Source organism: Temnothorax longispinosus, chromosome 1 (genome assembly GCF_030848805.1).
Source record: "Temnothorax longispinosus isolate EJ_2023e chromosome 1, Tlon_JGU_v1, whole genome shotgun sequence".
NCBI lineage: Eukaryota > Metazoa > Arthropoda > Insecta > Hymenoptera > Formicidae > Temnothorax > Temnothorax longispinosus.
In genome coordinates, this window is record NC_092358.1 from 20,580,153 (window position 1) to 20,596,717 (window position 16,565).

At 42.1% G+C, this 16,565-nt stretch overlaps 1 protein-coding gene and 1 long non-coding RNA gene across 2 annotated transcripts; one reads left to right on the forward strand and one right to left on the reverse strand.

Moving 5' to 3' along the window:
- Positions 1-295: 295 nt before the first annotated feature.
- Cpr14 (cuticular protein 14) lies at positions 296-10,270 on the reverse strand. The gene is made up of 4 exons (XM_071784110.1): positions 10,094-10,270; positions 4,188-4,321; positions 2,696-2,970; positions 296-729 (listed from the first exon to the last, which is right to left on the reverse strand). Exons 1-4 carry the CDS (start codon positions 10,253-10,255, stop codon positions 725-727), a joined length of 576 nt encoding a protein of 191 aa, XP_071640211.1. The 5' UTR covers positions 10,256-10,270; the 3' UTR covers positions 296-724.
- Positions 7,452-11,398, forward strand: LOC139816529 (uncharacterized). The gene is made up of 3 exons (XR_011733032.1): positions 7,452-8,288; positions 10,392-10,524; positions 10,771-11,398. It is a non-coding gene; the product is annotated as an uncharacterized lncRNA (long non-coding RNA).
- Positions 11,399-16,565: the final 5,167 nt, after the last annotated feature.

The following is a 16,565-nucleotide window of genomic DNA, read 5'->3' on the forward strand; positions in this document are numbered from 1 at the left end:
GAGCGTCTTTACAAACTTTACTTCCAGACTATGTGATAACAAAAAAAATAAATCCGTAAGAATACGAGAAAAGTTTTAATATAAGATAGTAAAAAAGAAATAAAGTTTTAGAGAGTAATATAAAATTCAAATTTTATCGCGGTCTGTTAAATAAATATAAAAAAATATATAACATTTGAAGAAATAGTTTGAGTTTAACTGAATTACTGGTGACGTCGGTAGTGTTGTTCTGGCAGAAAAGAAACGGGGAGGCGGTGGAAGATAGAGGTGAAGCAACAATAGTTACAATAAGATATTTCCAACTTGGGCAAAACGCTTTTATTTATATACAAAAATCACAAGTTAAGTATACATATATACTATTAACGTTCGACGCACGCGTTAAACGATTCGCACGCGCGTGTCGTTCCTCGTTTCTTGCGTGCGGAGGCGGCGCGCGTGCATCGGGGGCACGGGCATCTCTCTCCCTCGGTGAAACTGCTTGAACAGTGCGCTTTATTTTTTTTTTTCATCTATACAAGATAAGATAAAGAATCATCTCGGGAGTACATAGCTTATTATATATCGGTGTCTCATGCCTTGTCTTCGTGTTACGTTTGTATCCTAGATTAATATACCACACTATATTTATTTTTATGTGTTTGCGTTTCGAAAGCTCGGGGTCGGTTCTGTCCATGGCAAGCTGGCTCGGAATCAGGTCACGTTTGAGGTAAAGTTGGGCTGATTAACCTGCAACAGAAGGGAGAGACCGTGAGCGTGAGGAGGAAACGGCGCCTGAAATATTTAACGAAGACTCGGTAGTACGGTAACATAGTTACAGGTAGGTAGACACTTTATTATGTGTATCCTGTGTATGTACGGACAGAGAAATTCGTGAGAGCACAATACAAACGGACTACGTGGAATATATTTTAGTAAACTATAGATCGACGATATAAAGTATCTCTAATGTCCATTTCTACAAGTGTAAATTAACTTTAATCTCGGTTTATAACTTACTTCTTATCTTCTTCTTATTCTTAGAAGTAGAATTTCTAATTTTAAGAATAAGAAAAAGATAAAAAGTAAGTTAAACCGAGATTAAAGTTAATCTACATTGGCAGAAATGGGCATAAGACGTAACTTTAAAAGAAGTTCATAAATACGGAAGTTAAAGTATAATGTTTCTGTCAATGCTGCAATGCAGATTAACTTTAATCTTGGTTTAACTTAAACGATTAACTTTCTAGTTCTAAGAATTAGAAAAAGATCAAACGTAAGTTGAACCGAGATTAAAGTTAATCTACATTGGTAGAAATGGACATAAGGCACATATACGTATAGTGGAAACGAGAGGAAAATTAAGTTTATAGAGGGGCACCCGCGATTACGTAACTTTTAATACGTGCGCTATTCTAAAAAGTATTCGTTTCGCGCTTCGCGTATCAGGATCTGATTCCAGAGGGGACTTTTATTTATCGACGAAATATGGAAGTCTTTCGGGCATCAACGACACGTATCGCCCGTAAGCGGAGTAACCGGATTTTGCTCCGTAAAAGCGGTTAACGTACGCCGAAATTGTTTTCGTTCCCGGTGCTCGGTCGCCACAAAGATATTTTCGGTTCACCGGTGCGCCCGTATTCGGGCCAATTTCAATTTCGAGTTCAGGACCAAAGTGAATTAAACGGTGCCGCAGCGAGTCTCGGTGAGCTACTGCCGGCCGCCGAACTGCGATTGAGTAAACTGATTTACCCCTCTCCCGCCCCACCGCTGTTTGTCGGAAACACAGAGGACGAGGCGTCGCTTAACGCACAGGGAAATTTAAATAGCTGCTTGATCAAAACGAGTTGCGGGAGAGGAAACGACGATCGGGATCGCCCGACGTAAATCAATTTCGCGGCAGAGGATCTGTCGCGGACTTTTTTTTTGCCTCCCGGCTTATCCCCCGGAAGTCGTGTGTCTTCCGCCGTGCGGTAATTCGGTTATTTCGGTCAACCGTTTGCCGTTACGCAGAAGAATCGCACGACGGAATTTCGCCCGGCGAACGACGGGAAAGGGAAAAACCGCGCGCGGTTTAATCGTCCACTCCAGACGAAGGCGCTTCTTCCAATTACGAAATTAATTAAACCTCCGTTCGGGACACAAAGAAACTTTATTTCTATCGCGCAGCGCCATGCGGTCACGCAAGCGATATCCCTCGAGGGGTAGAAACGCTTTTTCAAACACCGTGCCTTTTGAAGTCGCACACTTGATTATTAATCCCCCTCCCCCCTTAATTGTGTCCCCGAGCTCGCGATAAATTTTGTACGATGACATGCGAGCACGTTTTATGATCTCGAATATTTCTCGTACATCGGTCAAAAATGTTTCGTCTTCGCTTTTGAAAATAAATACAACTTGGTTACCACGGATTTTCTAAAAATTCCCGTTTATCCGATTATTGTCAAATATATTAATTGAATGTTAAGAGAAAAATTTTTTGTTTAATAATACAAAGAGAAACACAAGATAGTCATGATATGTCTTAGTAGCCTAATACTATTTCTGCGTGTAAATTTTTTAATGTTCATGACTCTCGAAGTGCCTTTTTAACGTCAAAACCGAGATATCGACGAATGTACTACTTGCGTAAATCGTATAATAGTACGTGACGCAAACGCACAAGTTTGGAACTTCCCATTAATTAATTGATATTTCATTATTCATCGAGTCTCACCTCGTCCCGGTGGTCTCTGACCGCCGTCGTCCTCCTCGGGATGAGCGGCGTTCCATTCGAGCGCCCTTTGGATCTCCGGCGGGATGGGCGGCGCCGTGGGGAGGTGGGAGCCCTGAACCTGGAAACCGTTCTCGTCCGCTAACCACGTGATGCTGACCTGTTGGCCGTCCGGAGCTACGTACGAGTCCGAGCCCTGCGAGACTACCGGCGTCTCTTGCTCCACTTGTTTCGGCTGGCCCGATTCCTGATGGCTGATCCCATTGCTCGTCTCGAAGCTGCGGGATAGGCGAACACGTGACACAGCGATAACAACATCAGGGAAATCTTTTTAATTATCGACATAATACGAATCTTCCATGCTATTGCTCTCGCGAGAAATTTAAATAAAGAAATGGAAAAAATAGTTTAAAAAGCAAAAAAAATATAGAAGTACAAATCTAAGATTCTTCATTGTTCTTCGCGATAATTATATACAATTTTGAAAAATAAATATTAATTCTATAAAATTTAACTTAAAAAAATAGATAAATACGTAACATACATTAGTAAAAAATGTAATTTAAAATATTTCATTGTATTAAAATATTTTAATATACAAAAATTAGAAAAGTTTAATGTTATAATAACATATTAATTTAATAAAATAATTATTATTATAAAAGTAATATATAAAAAATTTAATTTATATTTAAAAAATGATCCTTTTACTCTATCGGAGCGTATATCTTTACTACTAAAACAAGATACTCCGCGAATGCAATTTATATAGCTTTGCAACTCAATCAGAGTGACAGACGAGAACAAACCAAATTCTTCTGTCATCGACGATCGTTTAAGCGATCGATTGATGAATGCATCCGCAATTTACGGATTCAAGAGGCGTCACGCGGCCTCGGATGGTATTAGATGGTACTAAAGAGAGAAAATAGACACGGTCGGAGGAGTCCTCGGCACAGTAGCGAATGCTCCCACTCGCGCATGACAATGGAGTTATGCAGAAGGCAGATTGTCGTGGGCGACAATTGGCAGCCGCGCCGATAAACCGGTGCCATATATCCAGGTACCTGATGCATGCAGGTACCTGCCGACCATCTCCGTATCGATTGTCTTCCTCGTGTACGATTGGTAGGCGAAAAGGATATGAATGTCCGCGTGGGTCGCGCGGAATGATCACGTTACAAAGGCATTTTTCGCGAAATCACTGATTCGCTAATGACAGCGGATTCGTCGACGATGACATAATTTCTTGAATAATGGAGGAAAAAAATTTTAACGAGATACCGTTCATTATCTCGCGGTGTTTGCTTCGCGCTCAATTAAATGGAGCATTATCTCTTTTAAGTAATTAATGGAGCATTTATTTTTGAAATGATTCTCAGACAGTGCTTGATCAAAAGCGTTTGAACGCGAGACTTATTAAAGCTGCATTAAATTATATATAAAAAAAAAAATATATATATATATACATATATATATCGACATTGTAACTTACTTGTTGATATAATTGCCATCGAAGTTGACTTCGAGTTGTTGAGATGTAATTACCGCATCCTTATCCGCGCCACTTGACGGTCTTTGGGGTGCGCTCAATGTACCTGTCGTACAAAGTACGACCGCCACCAACACCTGTTAACAATTATTTTATGTATCGATTGTCCAATAATACTCTACAAATTAGTAGAATAAAAATTACTGAATTGTAGGATGGGACACTGTGACAAAATTTTAGAGAAAATCGCATCGTTTGCAGGCGCATATGTGAGCGCGATAAAGCTGCGTCAAAAGTCGCAGCTGGAACTCATGGAATTTGAACTTATCGCGATTTGCGAGCATGGAAAATCTACTGTTACCACACTGCCGCGTCATAGTCGCGCGCGTAATGTTGCTTTAATGCCCCAATGCTGGCCAGAGCGTGAACACGAGAGGCGCATGGTTTTATTATCGCATCGAACGAGTAATTCCCGCGGTCGCGCTCACAATCATGACGCGTTGCCGCAACGAAAATCGTGGGATTTTCGCGAGGACAAAAATGACGACCGAGAGAAAAAAAAGAAGTCGCGATCCGTTCGATTACCGGTCGCGTCCAGCAATTCGAATTAGTCCGCGAAATCTCTCACAGGTCCCTTCGAATTTCCCGAAGTCACGAAACTGATCGACAATAGTCAAGATCGAATCTCGGCGCATACCTTCGAGTTTGCGCGTTTCGCTTGAGAATAAACGGGGACAATGGCACGTCGGTCCTCGACATCGCAAAACCTTTCGGCTTGTGTGCTCGAATATTCATAGAATTCGTGAAAGTACACGCGAAATGGGTCGACCGTGTTGTATATACGTGCGCGGGGCACGGTTGCAAAGGGCACGATATTGCCGAGGACGATAATGCTTAGAAACTGCACGGCGCGGTTACGTCAGTTGCAAATGACATTATGAAATACGGCGTGTAATGACAGGACGAAAGTGGTGCCGAGCAACGCGCCCGTTTTTCTCATAAACGCGCGGAGTGAACGTATAATTTCATTCACGAACTTCATCAGAGGCTTCAATCCAGCCGGGGTGGAAAGGGTGGGAGGAGATGGAGATCAGAAATCGTCGTGTTACAAATGTTACAAATGTCAACTGTTTCAATTTGTTTCGCCGTCGCTTCGTTGCTTCACCTGTTTGGAATCAGAATTTAAAATCGTAGAATTAAAAAATGTACAACTGCATATTATATAAAATTGCCTAAGTGCCCTAAATTTTAAAATTGAGGTGTATATGTCTTACGAGAGTCGGTAAATTTATAATTAAAGTGTTATAAAACCCCTTGTTTTATAAAACCTCTTGTTTATGTTATTCTAAAATTTATTGCTTTTACATCCATAAGTTTTAAAACTAACTATATTAAAAAATTATTATCTATTAGATATATAGAGCAAACTATAATCGTTTTCACGCTTAGGTATCATTTCTCCCCCGTTCGACGCGGCTTCGCCAATTTCAAACTCGCGCAGTTAATTCCAATTAATAATAGTCGGCTCTGCGGATTTCAGCCGAGCCAGATTTTTGAATTTCAATTTAAACACAGGCGAGTGCCACGCGATGAAACGCGCATCAGAGGATCGTTTCGATTGATTTCCCGTTAATCGAGCAACGAGCGATTAAAGAGCCGTCCGCGTAAAGCTCGTTGGATTAACGAAGCTGTCACGTGCAATTTACAATAGTCCATGATTTTCGTGCATCGCGCGCGTTAATCAAGCGATAGAAAATCACTGGTGCATTCGCGAGCGTAATGCACAAGCGGGGGAAAGGGTTATCAAATCCTCCTCAGTCACCGCAATTTTCGTAACGGAGGTTCGCACTCGAATCTGCTGTAAAGTAATAACCAATTCGCGTTTTTTCTCATTCCTCGAGAAAAATCAGGATTGAAGGAGATTTGAGAATTCGAGGTCTTTTGCAAGCATCTCGGCGGGATAATTAAACTCGTTAACCGGAAACTTTACAGAATGAAGCTTAATCCTTTCATATTCTTCATCCCCAATTCAGGGAGATCGATACTTTCGACGAGTATATACGAGGCGAGCGCGAGCCTGCTTTTGCGGCGACGAGAACTTTCGTCGAGAAAACTACTTATGCAAACGTGCTCATATCGAGGATCGACATTTGCTTTCCCGTTAACCGGCCAACCGGAGACCGCTAATTGCCTCTCGATACACGTAATTTCGAGGGAGGCAGAAGGTCGACGTTGTTAATGATCGTTACGACGCGTTACGTCTTGAGGTGCCGCGAGATTATCTCATCTTCTTCTTCTTTTCTCCTCCTCTCTTTCTTTTCGACCGGTTGCGCGAACGCCGCGCCACGGGATTGTTTCACGCCTCGCGCTCACGTAATTGTTATAACTCGGCAAACGAATCGTTATCTAAAATGCTAATTATTATCATTATTAAGTGACCGAGAAAACGACGGAGTGCGGAAAATCACCGTGGACGAAAAGCGAGACGCGGCGAGGAATTATCATCCGATGACGAGACGTCGTGTTGAACCACCGGTTCTATGCAATGTGCAATAACGTGGCGAATTATGAAAGGAAGAGGGGAGGAGAGCAAAGGCGCTTCTTGCCGCCTACCCCGCCTACTAACGTAAAGTCGCGCGAAAAATGCACGGTCGTTTGAAGCGCGTCCAACGTTGAAGTACCTCGCCGTGACCGATTTTAGCCGGCGAGATCGTTTGCGAGATCGATAGCGGCTCTCTCGATGTCGTTTATCATTCGACGGCGAATCGAAGTTATGTATACCGCGTGTACGGCGAAGCGAATTCAAGATGAAAATCGAGTTCTCTCGAAGAAAGTTCTCTAACGCGGTTTATAAATAGAATTCCGCTCGAGCCCTTCTCGTTGACGAGACAGATTCGAGAGGAGCGAAATACCTCTCGAACCTTCCATTCGCGCGCGAAAATTTGGTATAAATATTTGGCTTGGATTTTCTTCGAAAACCGAAGAGCATATCGGAATTTCATGTTCGCCCTCGGGACGAGATATTCGAGATTGCTAACAATGTTGATCTTTACAACGTGCTTGATTACGTTGTAACGACGGTAATCAGGATTCGCCTTTCGTAAGCGTGGACGATGCTGTAATTTGAAAACAATCTCTCGCGATGTGGCCGATTGTGTTACGGGATGGTAATGAAATATGATTAGCGAGATATGAGACGGTGATTTTTCTGCGGCGCGGCTGCGAGCCGCCTCCGTTGAAGATTACCGCGGAAATCGATATACTCGATGAGCTGACATTGAGAATTCCGATTTTAATGACGCTCCATACGTACGAGCGAGAACACGCGGATATACGCTTCCGCTGCGTAACGTTATTAAATGCTGATCCGCCTTGAAGGAATCTGCACGTCTATATGCACGATGTTTACGCATCGCATATGCAAACTGTTTGCATGCAATTAGAAATCTCAAGGTGTCGAGTTGAATATAATTTGCGAATTTTTTTTACGGAAACCTCTGTGAAAATTTCATAATCTAAGTCAATATAAGACAAATATAAAACGTATCCAGTATACACGTATTTGGAATTCGAATTCAAAGACACATAATATAGCGTCTAATTTTGCATAAATTTTGTAACGTTATGAAATAATCATCATCACCGATAACCGTGCGAGAAACGTCCGTCGAGTTATTTCTTTCTCTCGACGACACAGACCGTCGAGTTAATGTGCGTACGCGTACCGAAACTCCGAGAATGCGCCGGCAATTATCATCTGTAAGGAAAAAGGTGTCGCCAAGAAGCGTTACGTGACATAACGCCTGTCAAGTGTCCCATTCGTTACAATGGCAATTATATTCGCAATTCCACATTTATTCGAAGGATACCTCAAATGGCTTGTTGAAGTTATTATTACCTCGCCCGGCGATATCCGGGCGCAGTGTTACGGAGCAACCCTCCCGAGTATGTATAGAATAATGTAGAGGCGGCCATTGGGGACATTAAAGTCGCCTTAGCATAACATAGAGCCATCAGGAGTAATGCGGAATCGCGAATTAGACGGCGAAGAAGCGACGACGACGTTGCAAGAGGATGAGAAAACCGTAAAGAGCTGTACGCGCGGTAAGTAGCGTACGAGGTATGTACCTCTTGTCGCGACGACGAATATATTTTCATCTATTTTCTTATTTTTTGAGAAATCCGTTACGACAAATGGCATTTAATTCCATCGTATGCAAAATTACACGAAAGCACTCATTTATTATTACACTACGTTCGACTAAATCCCGACTGTCTGATACCAATCTTAGTTTTCACGCGTCGTGAATATTGATTTCCGTGCCAGACAGAGCCGGATTTAGACGTTAAATGCAAGATAAGAATATAATCTACTACATCTCGGTTGAGAACGCGGCCGAGAATCCGCGAAAACGTATTTTGACTCTCGCGACTCTATATTCTCGAGGCACAGAAACGTTGCATCGAATTTCGAAGCTTCTCTCCATAACAAACTTCCCGTGTCTTCAAATTAAAGAGATAATAATATTTCAGTCGCGACGCGAGAGAGAAAGAGACGCGTTTTCTGAAATGTGACTTATAAAACGCACGACGCATTTTCGAATATCGGTACAGCGATTCCCAGGTTTTAAGAAATTTTTCTCTCCCCGGCTCACGATCCGTCCTCGTGTACGACGCAGACATATATGCGCGCGATACGTCGCTCTTTAGAGTTGATAGCGCGCACGGCGTATTTCATATTTACTAATATACGAGAGCGCGCGGAGCCGGAAAAATTGCCGAAGTCGCGCAAAGTTTATCAATTCATTTCCACGAACGATTTTCCCGTGAAAAATTCCGCTGATATCGGATGCGCGAGCCGAAGAATATCGGAGAGGATCGTTTAAATTTATTCCCCCGAGCGACGAGCCGGGTAGAAAAAGGAAAATACGATAGTCGCTTATAATAATTCGCTGAAAGAGCGATTTAACGTTCTCCATTACCGATAAGCTTGCAGTTCGCGTGCGACGCGAAATGAAATCTTGTTACACTAATCGTTCGAGACGCGAGACGCCTTTTTTCTTACATAGATTACGGATTACTGACTGTGCATCATGATAATTCGCTTCAAAAATATTGAAAGAAGATACACATTTGCGAGGAGTAAAAAAACTGCTTCAGAAAACGTTTAGAATTTTTAAGCATCTTTTTGAACCGTTTGTATCGTTTTGAGCAGACATCGAATTTTAACAAGAATGAGAAATGTAATACTCGATATTCATCACGCCGATTTCTGTCATCTTGAAAACAGCAGATACTACGCGCGTCTCGTTCAATCCTTTTGTTTGAGCGATACAAATTACACGATACGCGCAATATTTTCAAACCTATAGGCAAACCTATGGGCAACGTTCAATCAATTAGCATAATTGATAGCTTATCGCGGCAGTCTTAACCCGGTTGCGAAACGATGCTTTGCCGGGAGCATCGTTAATTATACGAATGCATAACGTCAAAGATGTGCAACGAGACTTGCGCAACTCTTGAACGTCTCGCCAAAATGTCATCCCATATCGCTGCCGACAAATCGCGTGCGAGTTCGAAGGCGTCTGGTCTGGTCTGGTTCGGTCTGGCCCGACTTAAACTAATCTCATGACTGCGGGACGTCTGCTCGCCCGAGGGACCTGACATTCGTCGTTACCTAACGTCACCTCGCAAACGCGTTTCCGCGTAAGATTGATGAGTCGAATTTTCGAGGCAAATGTTCTCTCATTCTCTCTCTCTCTCTCTTTCACTCTATCTCTCTCTTCCTCTATCCTCTCCTCTTTCTCTCTTATTTGCACTCTCTACGTATTCTTGCGAAGAAAGGCCCGCTCGCGAACAACGATATTGGACCCAACTCGCGGCACTCCGGCGAGTAATATGCCTACCTTAATAGTGTACATAATCTCTGTCACACGGGCACCGAGACGACGAAGAAGAGCTTTGCCTGAGATGCAGATGGGTTGGTGGTGGTACTTGTGTTTCTTCGTCAGACGCTTCGGCTCTTTATATACGCGACGGTGCCAACGTGGTGCAGTGAAAGGGGTCATCCCTGCCCTCCTCTTCACAATACACTTCTTCTTCTGACCAGTGCATCTTCAGAAAAATGCTTAGGATGAATCAGGAGTGGAGACTCCGTACATTTTTTTCTCTTTCTTCCTCCTTCATACGTGTCCTCTTCTCTAGCTTGTCGAGATCCCCACCTCCCGCCCCCCTCCACGTGTCGCGCGCACGTGAACGGTTCAGATCGATTCCGGTATGCTTCTCGATCGGACATCCGGCCCGTGTTCTTCGCGGAAGAAGGACGGCGAGACACAAGGTAATCATGATCACTTGTGATTTTTATATATTTTTAATTAACAATTAATCTGCAGATATTAAATAGTTAGATAAATTAATTTAAAAAATACGTCTGTAGAGACAATGTAGAAACATAATCTTAAGAAGTATATTATTTGTGAAACATTGCAGTTGGAACTCCTAAAAGACGAGCGCATTATTACTCGTTATTAAAATTGTTTTGGCTACGACATAATAAATAAAACTCAATGTAATTTTTCCACAGCAAAAATGTCAAGGAACCAGACTGACATTTTATCTACATCGTAGATCGATGTTATTTCTGCGATTCGAGACGATCAACGGAAATCGCGTTCACTCGCGGCGTGCGCACGAGATCGTACATTCGCGATTCCGCGAAGTGGAGCAAAGTACATTGCGCTTGGGAATATACGTGTAGAGATGCAATGTCTAGGTCGATTACGGCTACATCGGCGTAGCGTCGCGTCGTGGAAGCGATTTCCTCGCGCCATTCATAACGCCACGACACGTAGCGCGATAGCGCGTCAGGGTAATGCATGCACGCGGCAAGCGCATACTTTATGCGCGCGTGTCTAGTCGCTGATAAGCCGCTTGTTGAATTCCACCTACAAATGATAATCCTAACACGGTCTGCGCGTATATTTCTTCGCGATATGACATATTTCGTGTTTACCTGTTTCTACATGTGTATATATATAATATTTAACAAACAATTTTGATAATAACCACTGTAACACATTATATATGTGTTTATCTATATATTTTATTTCTATTCTTTTGTTATTTAAATTTCATTTTAAATTTTCTTCTTATATAAATTTAAACATTTTTCTTTATATGTATAAAATAAATAAGTATTTATAAGTTTTATAACAGTAATATATATATAAAATATGTAAGTAATTTACAACAATAATAGAAATATAAGTGTTATACATTTTCCTACTTTTGTTGTTGTTATAAATTATATCTTCCTTGTGCGTATGTTTTAAAATTAATAACAAACATTTTCAGATATTAAGATATACATATAGGTTACTACATATCTTATTTCTTATCTTTTCGCGAGTCTTACGGTTGAGTTTTTAAGGCCGCATTTATGACATCATCATCGTGTTGAAAGAGAGTACGGCAATAACAGCTTGCCGTTTTCAGGAATCGCAGAAATCAAAAGATTATTGCGCAGTATACCGCATGTCGCGCTTCAACGCGCGCGTGTCAATATTCTTGGAAATCGAAATCTTCACAGCTCCGTACGGATGCGGTCGTTTACGTATATATACAATGTTTCCCGTTTCTTTTCTAGTAATGTAAACGCGTCCAATGTTGAGCCGCGTGTTGACCTTTGCGATCGCTATCGGCTACTTTCGACTTTTACAATTATCGCCAGATCGTAAACGTGAGTGGATTATTAAGAAAAGCACAATGAGAAGAGGCGACAAGTCGCAAAGAATTGCTAACGGCGCGCAGCATTTCATATCATTTCACAGCAATTTCGTGTTAACGTTTTGCTTGTTTATTTTAAATCGAAAGCAATTTCGAGAATTGTTATCAACAATATTTGTAATAAAAATCACATATTTCAAGATATATAAAAAAAAATTGTATGATAAAATATAAAAAAAATTGTCTATCCTTTTTTATATATCAGAGCTAGATAACTTTGTTAATTTATTAAATGTTGTTTAGATTAAGTTTTATGTACATAAAGATTTACGGTTACAATATTTTCTTGCAATGTTTTTCTATAAATAGAAGAGATTAAGTAAATCTCTCAATCATGACACGGAGATGGCTGGCTCCGAAACGGTTCGTTCAACCCTGACATTTGCCATTCGGCGTTCCAAAAAGTCCGGTGATTTACAATTTTTGCGAATTGCCAGCGATTTTATTCGTTTTTACCGCACCGGTCCTTGAAACGAATTACGCTGATCGTTACGCATTCCTCGTAATCTTTTCAGCTGCGTCTCGAGAAGCCGCGACCGGGCGAGGGTGGCCATTCGATTCCCAAATGTGCAATCTGCCCGACATTTATCGTTCGTATAATTAGGCGTTTTTGTTACGTTGCTCGTACGGTAACCGCGCCCCTTTCACCTGTTTGCGCGAGTATTTGCGAGCGAGACTTGCGAGCTCTCGCTCTCGCTTTTGACATTTTCGTAACGACGCGAGGGACCGAGAATTTCGCCGATCATCTCATCGCCTTCTCGCGCGCTACTTAATCCTTATCGTATCGGTCCGGTTCTTTTTCCTGGAAGCGTCGTAACGACCCAGGAGCGGAAAGTGACGGGGAAACAAAGTTTAAATTTAAAACTGTCGCTTATTGCGCGAGAACGTAATTGGACAGAAGTTTCTTATTCTGTTGGGAAATATACTTTTATTTCCGCGTTTATCAAAATTAGATTACGTTAGAGTTTCACTTATCCAACAGCCCCGGGGAAACTCTTCTAAATTTTAAGAATCCGCAGGGATCACCAATTTCGGAGCTGCGACGCGACGTTCGTGCGGAGAAATGCTACGGATGCTTATCGGTCGTGTATCGAGTGGCATCGAACCATCGGTTTCTCAGGTACACGTAACAAGCGGGTATAACGTCGAAACAATCGACAGGCAGATATTGTATGTACGGCGCATCAAAGCAGCAGGCACCTCCAGCAACACCGCGCGCGCTTTGCGTAATTTCCAGTCATTCAGTGCCGCGGTGGTCCAATGAACGCCTCCGCTGCATTTAGCCTCGGTACACTACGGTGCCCTTATCATTTTTTCGTAATCTCGCATGAATAATTAACGGCGTGCAAAACGGCGTTTTACTTTTTCGCGCGGTGCCTGGCGGCCTAGCTGAACGGGGCGAGGTCGTTCATCTCGCCCCGCGAACGAGGGTGGATCCTCGAAAAGCCCTCGACGGGGATGCGCGACGCTAGTGCGACGCGATCCCTTTTATTAAATTTTCTTTCGTGTCGAATGTAGGTACGCAACCTTTCTCGCGAGCCTCCACGGCCGTACACCGACATTTACGTCGTATCATTCGTGTGACGCGGCATCGCGCCGGGGATTATACCGTGGAACGCGCGCGATTCTTCTCGGAAGGCGATTTGTCCGAGCATGCGGGACAGGATCTGCCCTTAAGGCTGAAAGGATTTATTCTCGAGCCGCGCGCGTGGCGATTGTCCCGCCTCCGTTCTTATCAGACCCGCGTGTCGTATCGGCATCGACGATCTTGGTCCGCGCGAGGAGGATAGAATGTCACGGGCGAAAACGAGTGGCTCACAACGGAAGAACGAAGGTGAAGGGAGCTTTCAAAATTAGAAGATTAATAGATTTGGCGATCTATCCACTTCGACCGAGAAAAATTGTAAACGTGACATAGCGTTTCGAGCAGAGCGAGATTAGCGAGCGGGCTTCAACGATATCCTATCGCTTTCGAGAAAAGAAGTTTCATCAAATCTTCGTTCAGTGTCAACGGCGATGAGCAAAAACGAATGAACGCGTTGTTCTCTGATTCTCAATCGGTCTCCTCGCCGACACATTTCAATCGTGCAGGCGCGCTGGGAATGCGGACGATTGAGACATAAATCCCACTGAAAAATTCTAATTAAGATATCACCCGGCTGTTTAAATCGTCGGGCATTCCTGTCCCGTCGGGGACGCCGGTAAGGAAAACGAGAAATAAGTCGAGATCTCCCAAAGGAAAGGTATGCGCGAGAATGATCCTTGACTATTCGCTATTTAATAAAGCTCGCAATGTATGAGTCAAGTCAACCGGGCACCTGTGCCGGTCCTTCAAAATGGATTATTCGCGAGTCACGTTTCTTATATGCATACATATTTACAACGTCGAGAGACAAAAACCTAAAACGCATCGTGAATTAATAAGCGATCTGTTTTGCAATAATATCAGAATTTTCGTATTTCGAAATCGGAGACGATGCTGGCCGAGTAACCCATTTAGCCATGAATAACCCAATGGTTATTAAAATTTTAAATATTTTTTTATAATCTCATGTACAATGGCGAATAATTAATATTGTTAAAATAATACTAGTAGTCGGATAAAATATAATTCAATAACGCTCTCCTCGATTCGTAAATATACATTTGCGGTCTGTATTTTTTTTTCTTAAACCTTTAATAAATATTTTATACCTTCAAAAATATAGATGCTTAGCTTAGACTATTTAGCTTTCTGGTTTCTTCACGTTCCCATATTTAATAAAAATTAAAATAAATTATCTTTCATCTTTTCAGGGGCTTACTTAAATAAATTTTTGTAGAAAGTATAAAAATTATTTAATAACTGATACCCGAGGTCGACTAAAATTAGATACGCTATACTAATTACGCGCAAGTTCACCCGCAGATTATATACTACTCGCGATATCGGTGTAAGCGACACAAAAATCCAATGGCTAATGCGAGACCGCCGGGGAACTTTGGCAAGAATGTCGATGGAGGGAAAATGAAAGGCGTTCCTCGTAGGAGACGAGATGCGCCTCGTAGGAGACGAGATGCATAATCCAACGCGAAAAAAAAAACGCGCAGCTGTGGCGCGACCGTTGAAACATTTCAGGCCGACTCTACTATCGGCGCAACATTAAAGTCACAATTTGCATTCCGATGGGTGGTAGCCTCGTCGTCCCCCGTGGAATTGCTCGGTTGGGACTGCACGCGCACACGCGAACGAGTCGAGTCGTCGTGCCGCAAATCGAGAGGAGTCAGCTGAGAAAATGAGACGGTCACGTAAGTCGCGCGTGTACCTATTTACGAGGGATGTCGTATGGGTATACATAGTGTACACACGCGCGTGTACGTACACGTGTGTCGCAGGATCGGGCTAATGAAGTGGCCGTCTTGATCTTGCGTCACGGCATGGATTTCAGAAAACCGAGAGGCAAACGAAGGAAAGAATGCACCAGAGGAAGATATGCCACGCTCTGTGACGAGAATCCGATCGTTGTAAGGTAAATATACCAATGCCTGGACACGTACTAGATGTCTGGACATTTTCACATTTTAGTCCTTATAAGTAAGTTATAACACTGCAAATCCAAGTGTGTTGTTTTTACACATTTAAATGTGTAAAATCGTGTAGTCACTTTTTACGCACTTTGTACGCGTGTTACTTTTTTGAAAAATGTATAAAAATAACACTTGGATTTGCAGTGAACGCGGATTAAGATCAAAGAATCAAAAGATAAAAATATTTCTCTTGTATTATATTTTTATTTTTGATTTTAATTCGCGTTATATACTTATTTAAAAACTAAAGTGATAAAGATGTTCAGACATAGGTCTTAAGTGTCTCGGCATAATCGGCATTGGTACATTTACTTTACTATGCTCTTATAACTTTAAGCCAGTCGAACGGCGCGTCAATATTTGGTACACGAACAGGCGCGTGATGTTGGCGATATCTCTTTCTCTTTCTCTTTCTCTCTTTCTCCATGACATATTTTTTATAAATATTATATAAATACCAACACAAAAAACATTCTTCACTTGTTCCTCGGCAGTATGAATTATTACCAGGGAACAGGTAAAGAATTTTGCAAGAATTATTGCCAAGGATATGCATCTTTTGCTTTATTTCAAAGTTGCGGTAATGGATTCTCCGATTAATTTGCAATCGAGCTTGCCTTAACTAGGATGTTATAAACGGCACGATCGTCGGTATTTCGCTATAGGCTATACAAATAGTAATATGTACTACGTAATATCATGTCAGTTAATTTTTCCGTGACAAGGCGCAAACACCTTATTGCGAGTGAATAAAAAGAATTCGAGGTAAAGACGCGTTTTTTCCACGTGCGCGCGGCAGATAAGAGGTTCGTGCGGGAATGCAGGAAATCCGTCTTTTTTTTTTAAATTATCACCTGTGCAATGTCAAACGATAAAACGGTAATGACAATTGAATTAATTAAACAAAGGTGTCGAGGAGAGATGTATGCCGCGAACGCTCGCTTCCTGCTTCGATGATGGGAAGACGTCGATACCGGATTGCGTTATTAATAATCGCGCGAATAGACTGCATCATCTTACAGCAAT

Coding starts and splice junctions, on each gene's coding strand:
- Cpr14 (XM_071784110.1), bottom strand. CDS start 10,255: ATGACCCCTTTCACTGCACCACGTTGGCACCGTCGCGTATATAAAGAG. Junction 4,322..10,093: donor AGATTATGTACACTATTAAG/GTAGGCATATTA, acceptor AATTGTTAACAG/GTGTTGGTGGCGGTCGTACT. Junction 2,971..4,187: donor GATGGCAATTATATCAACAA/GTAAGTTACAAT, acceptor CCTATCCCGCAG/CTTCGAGACGAGCAATGGGA.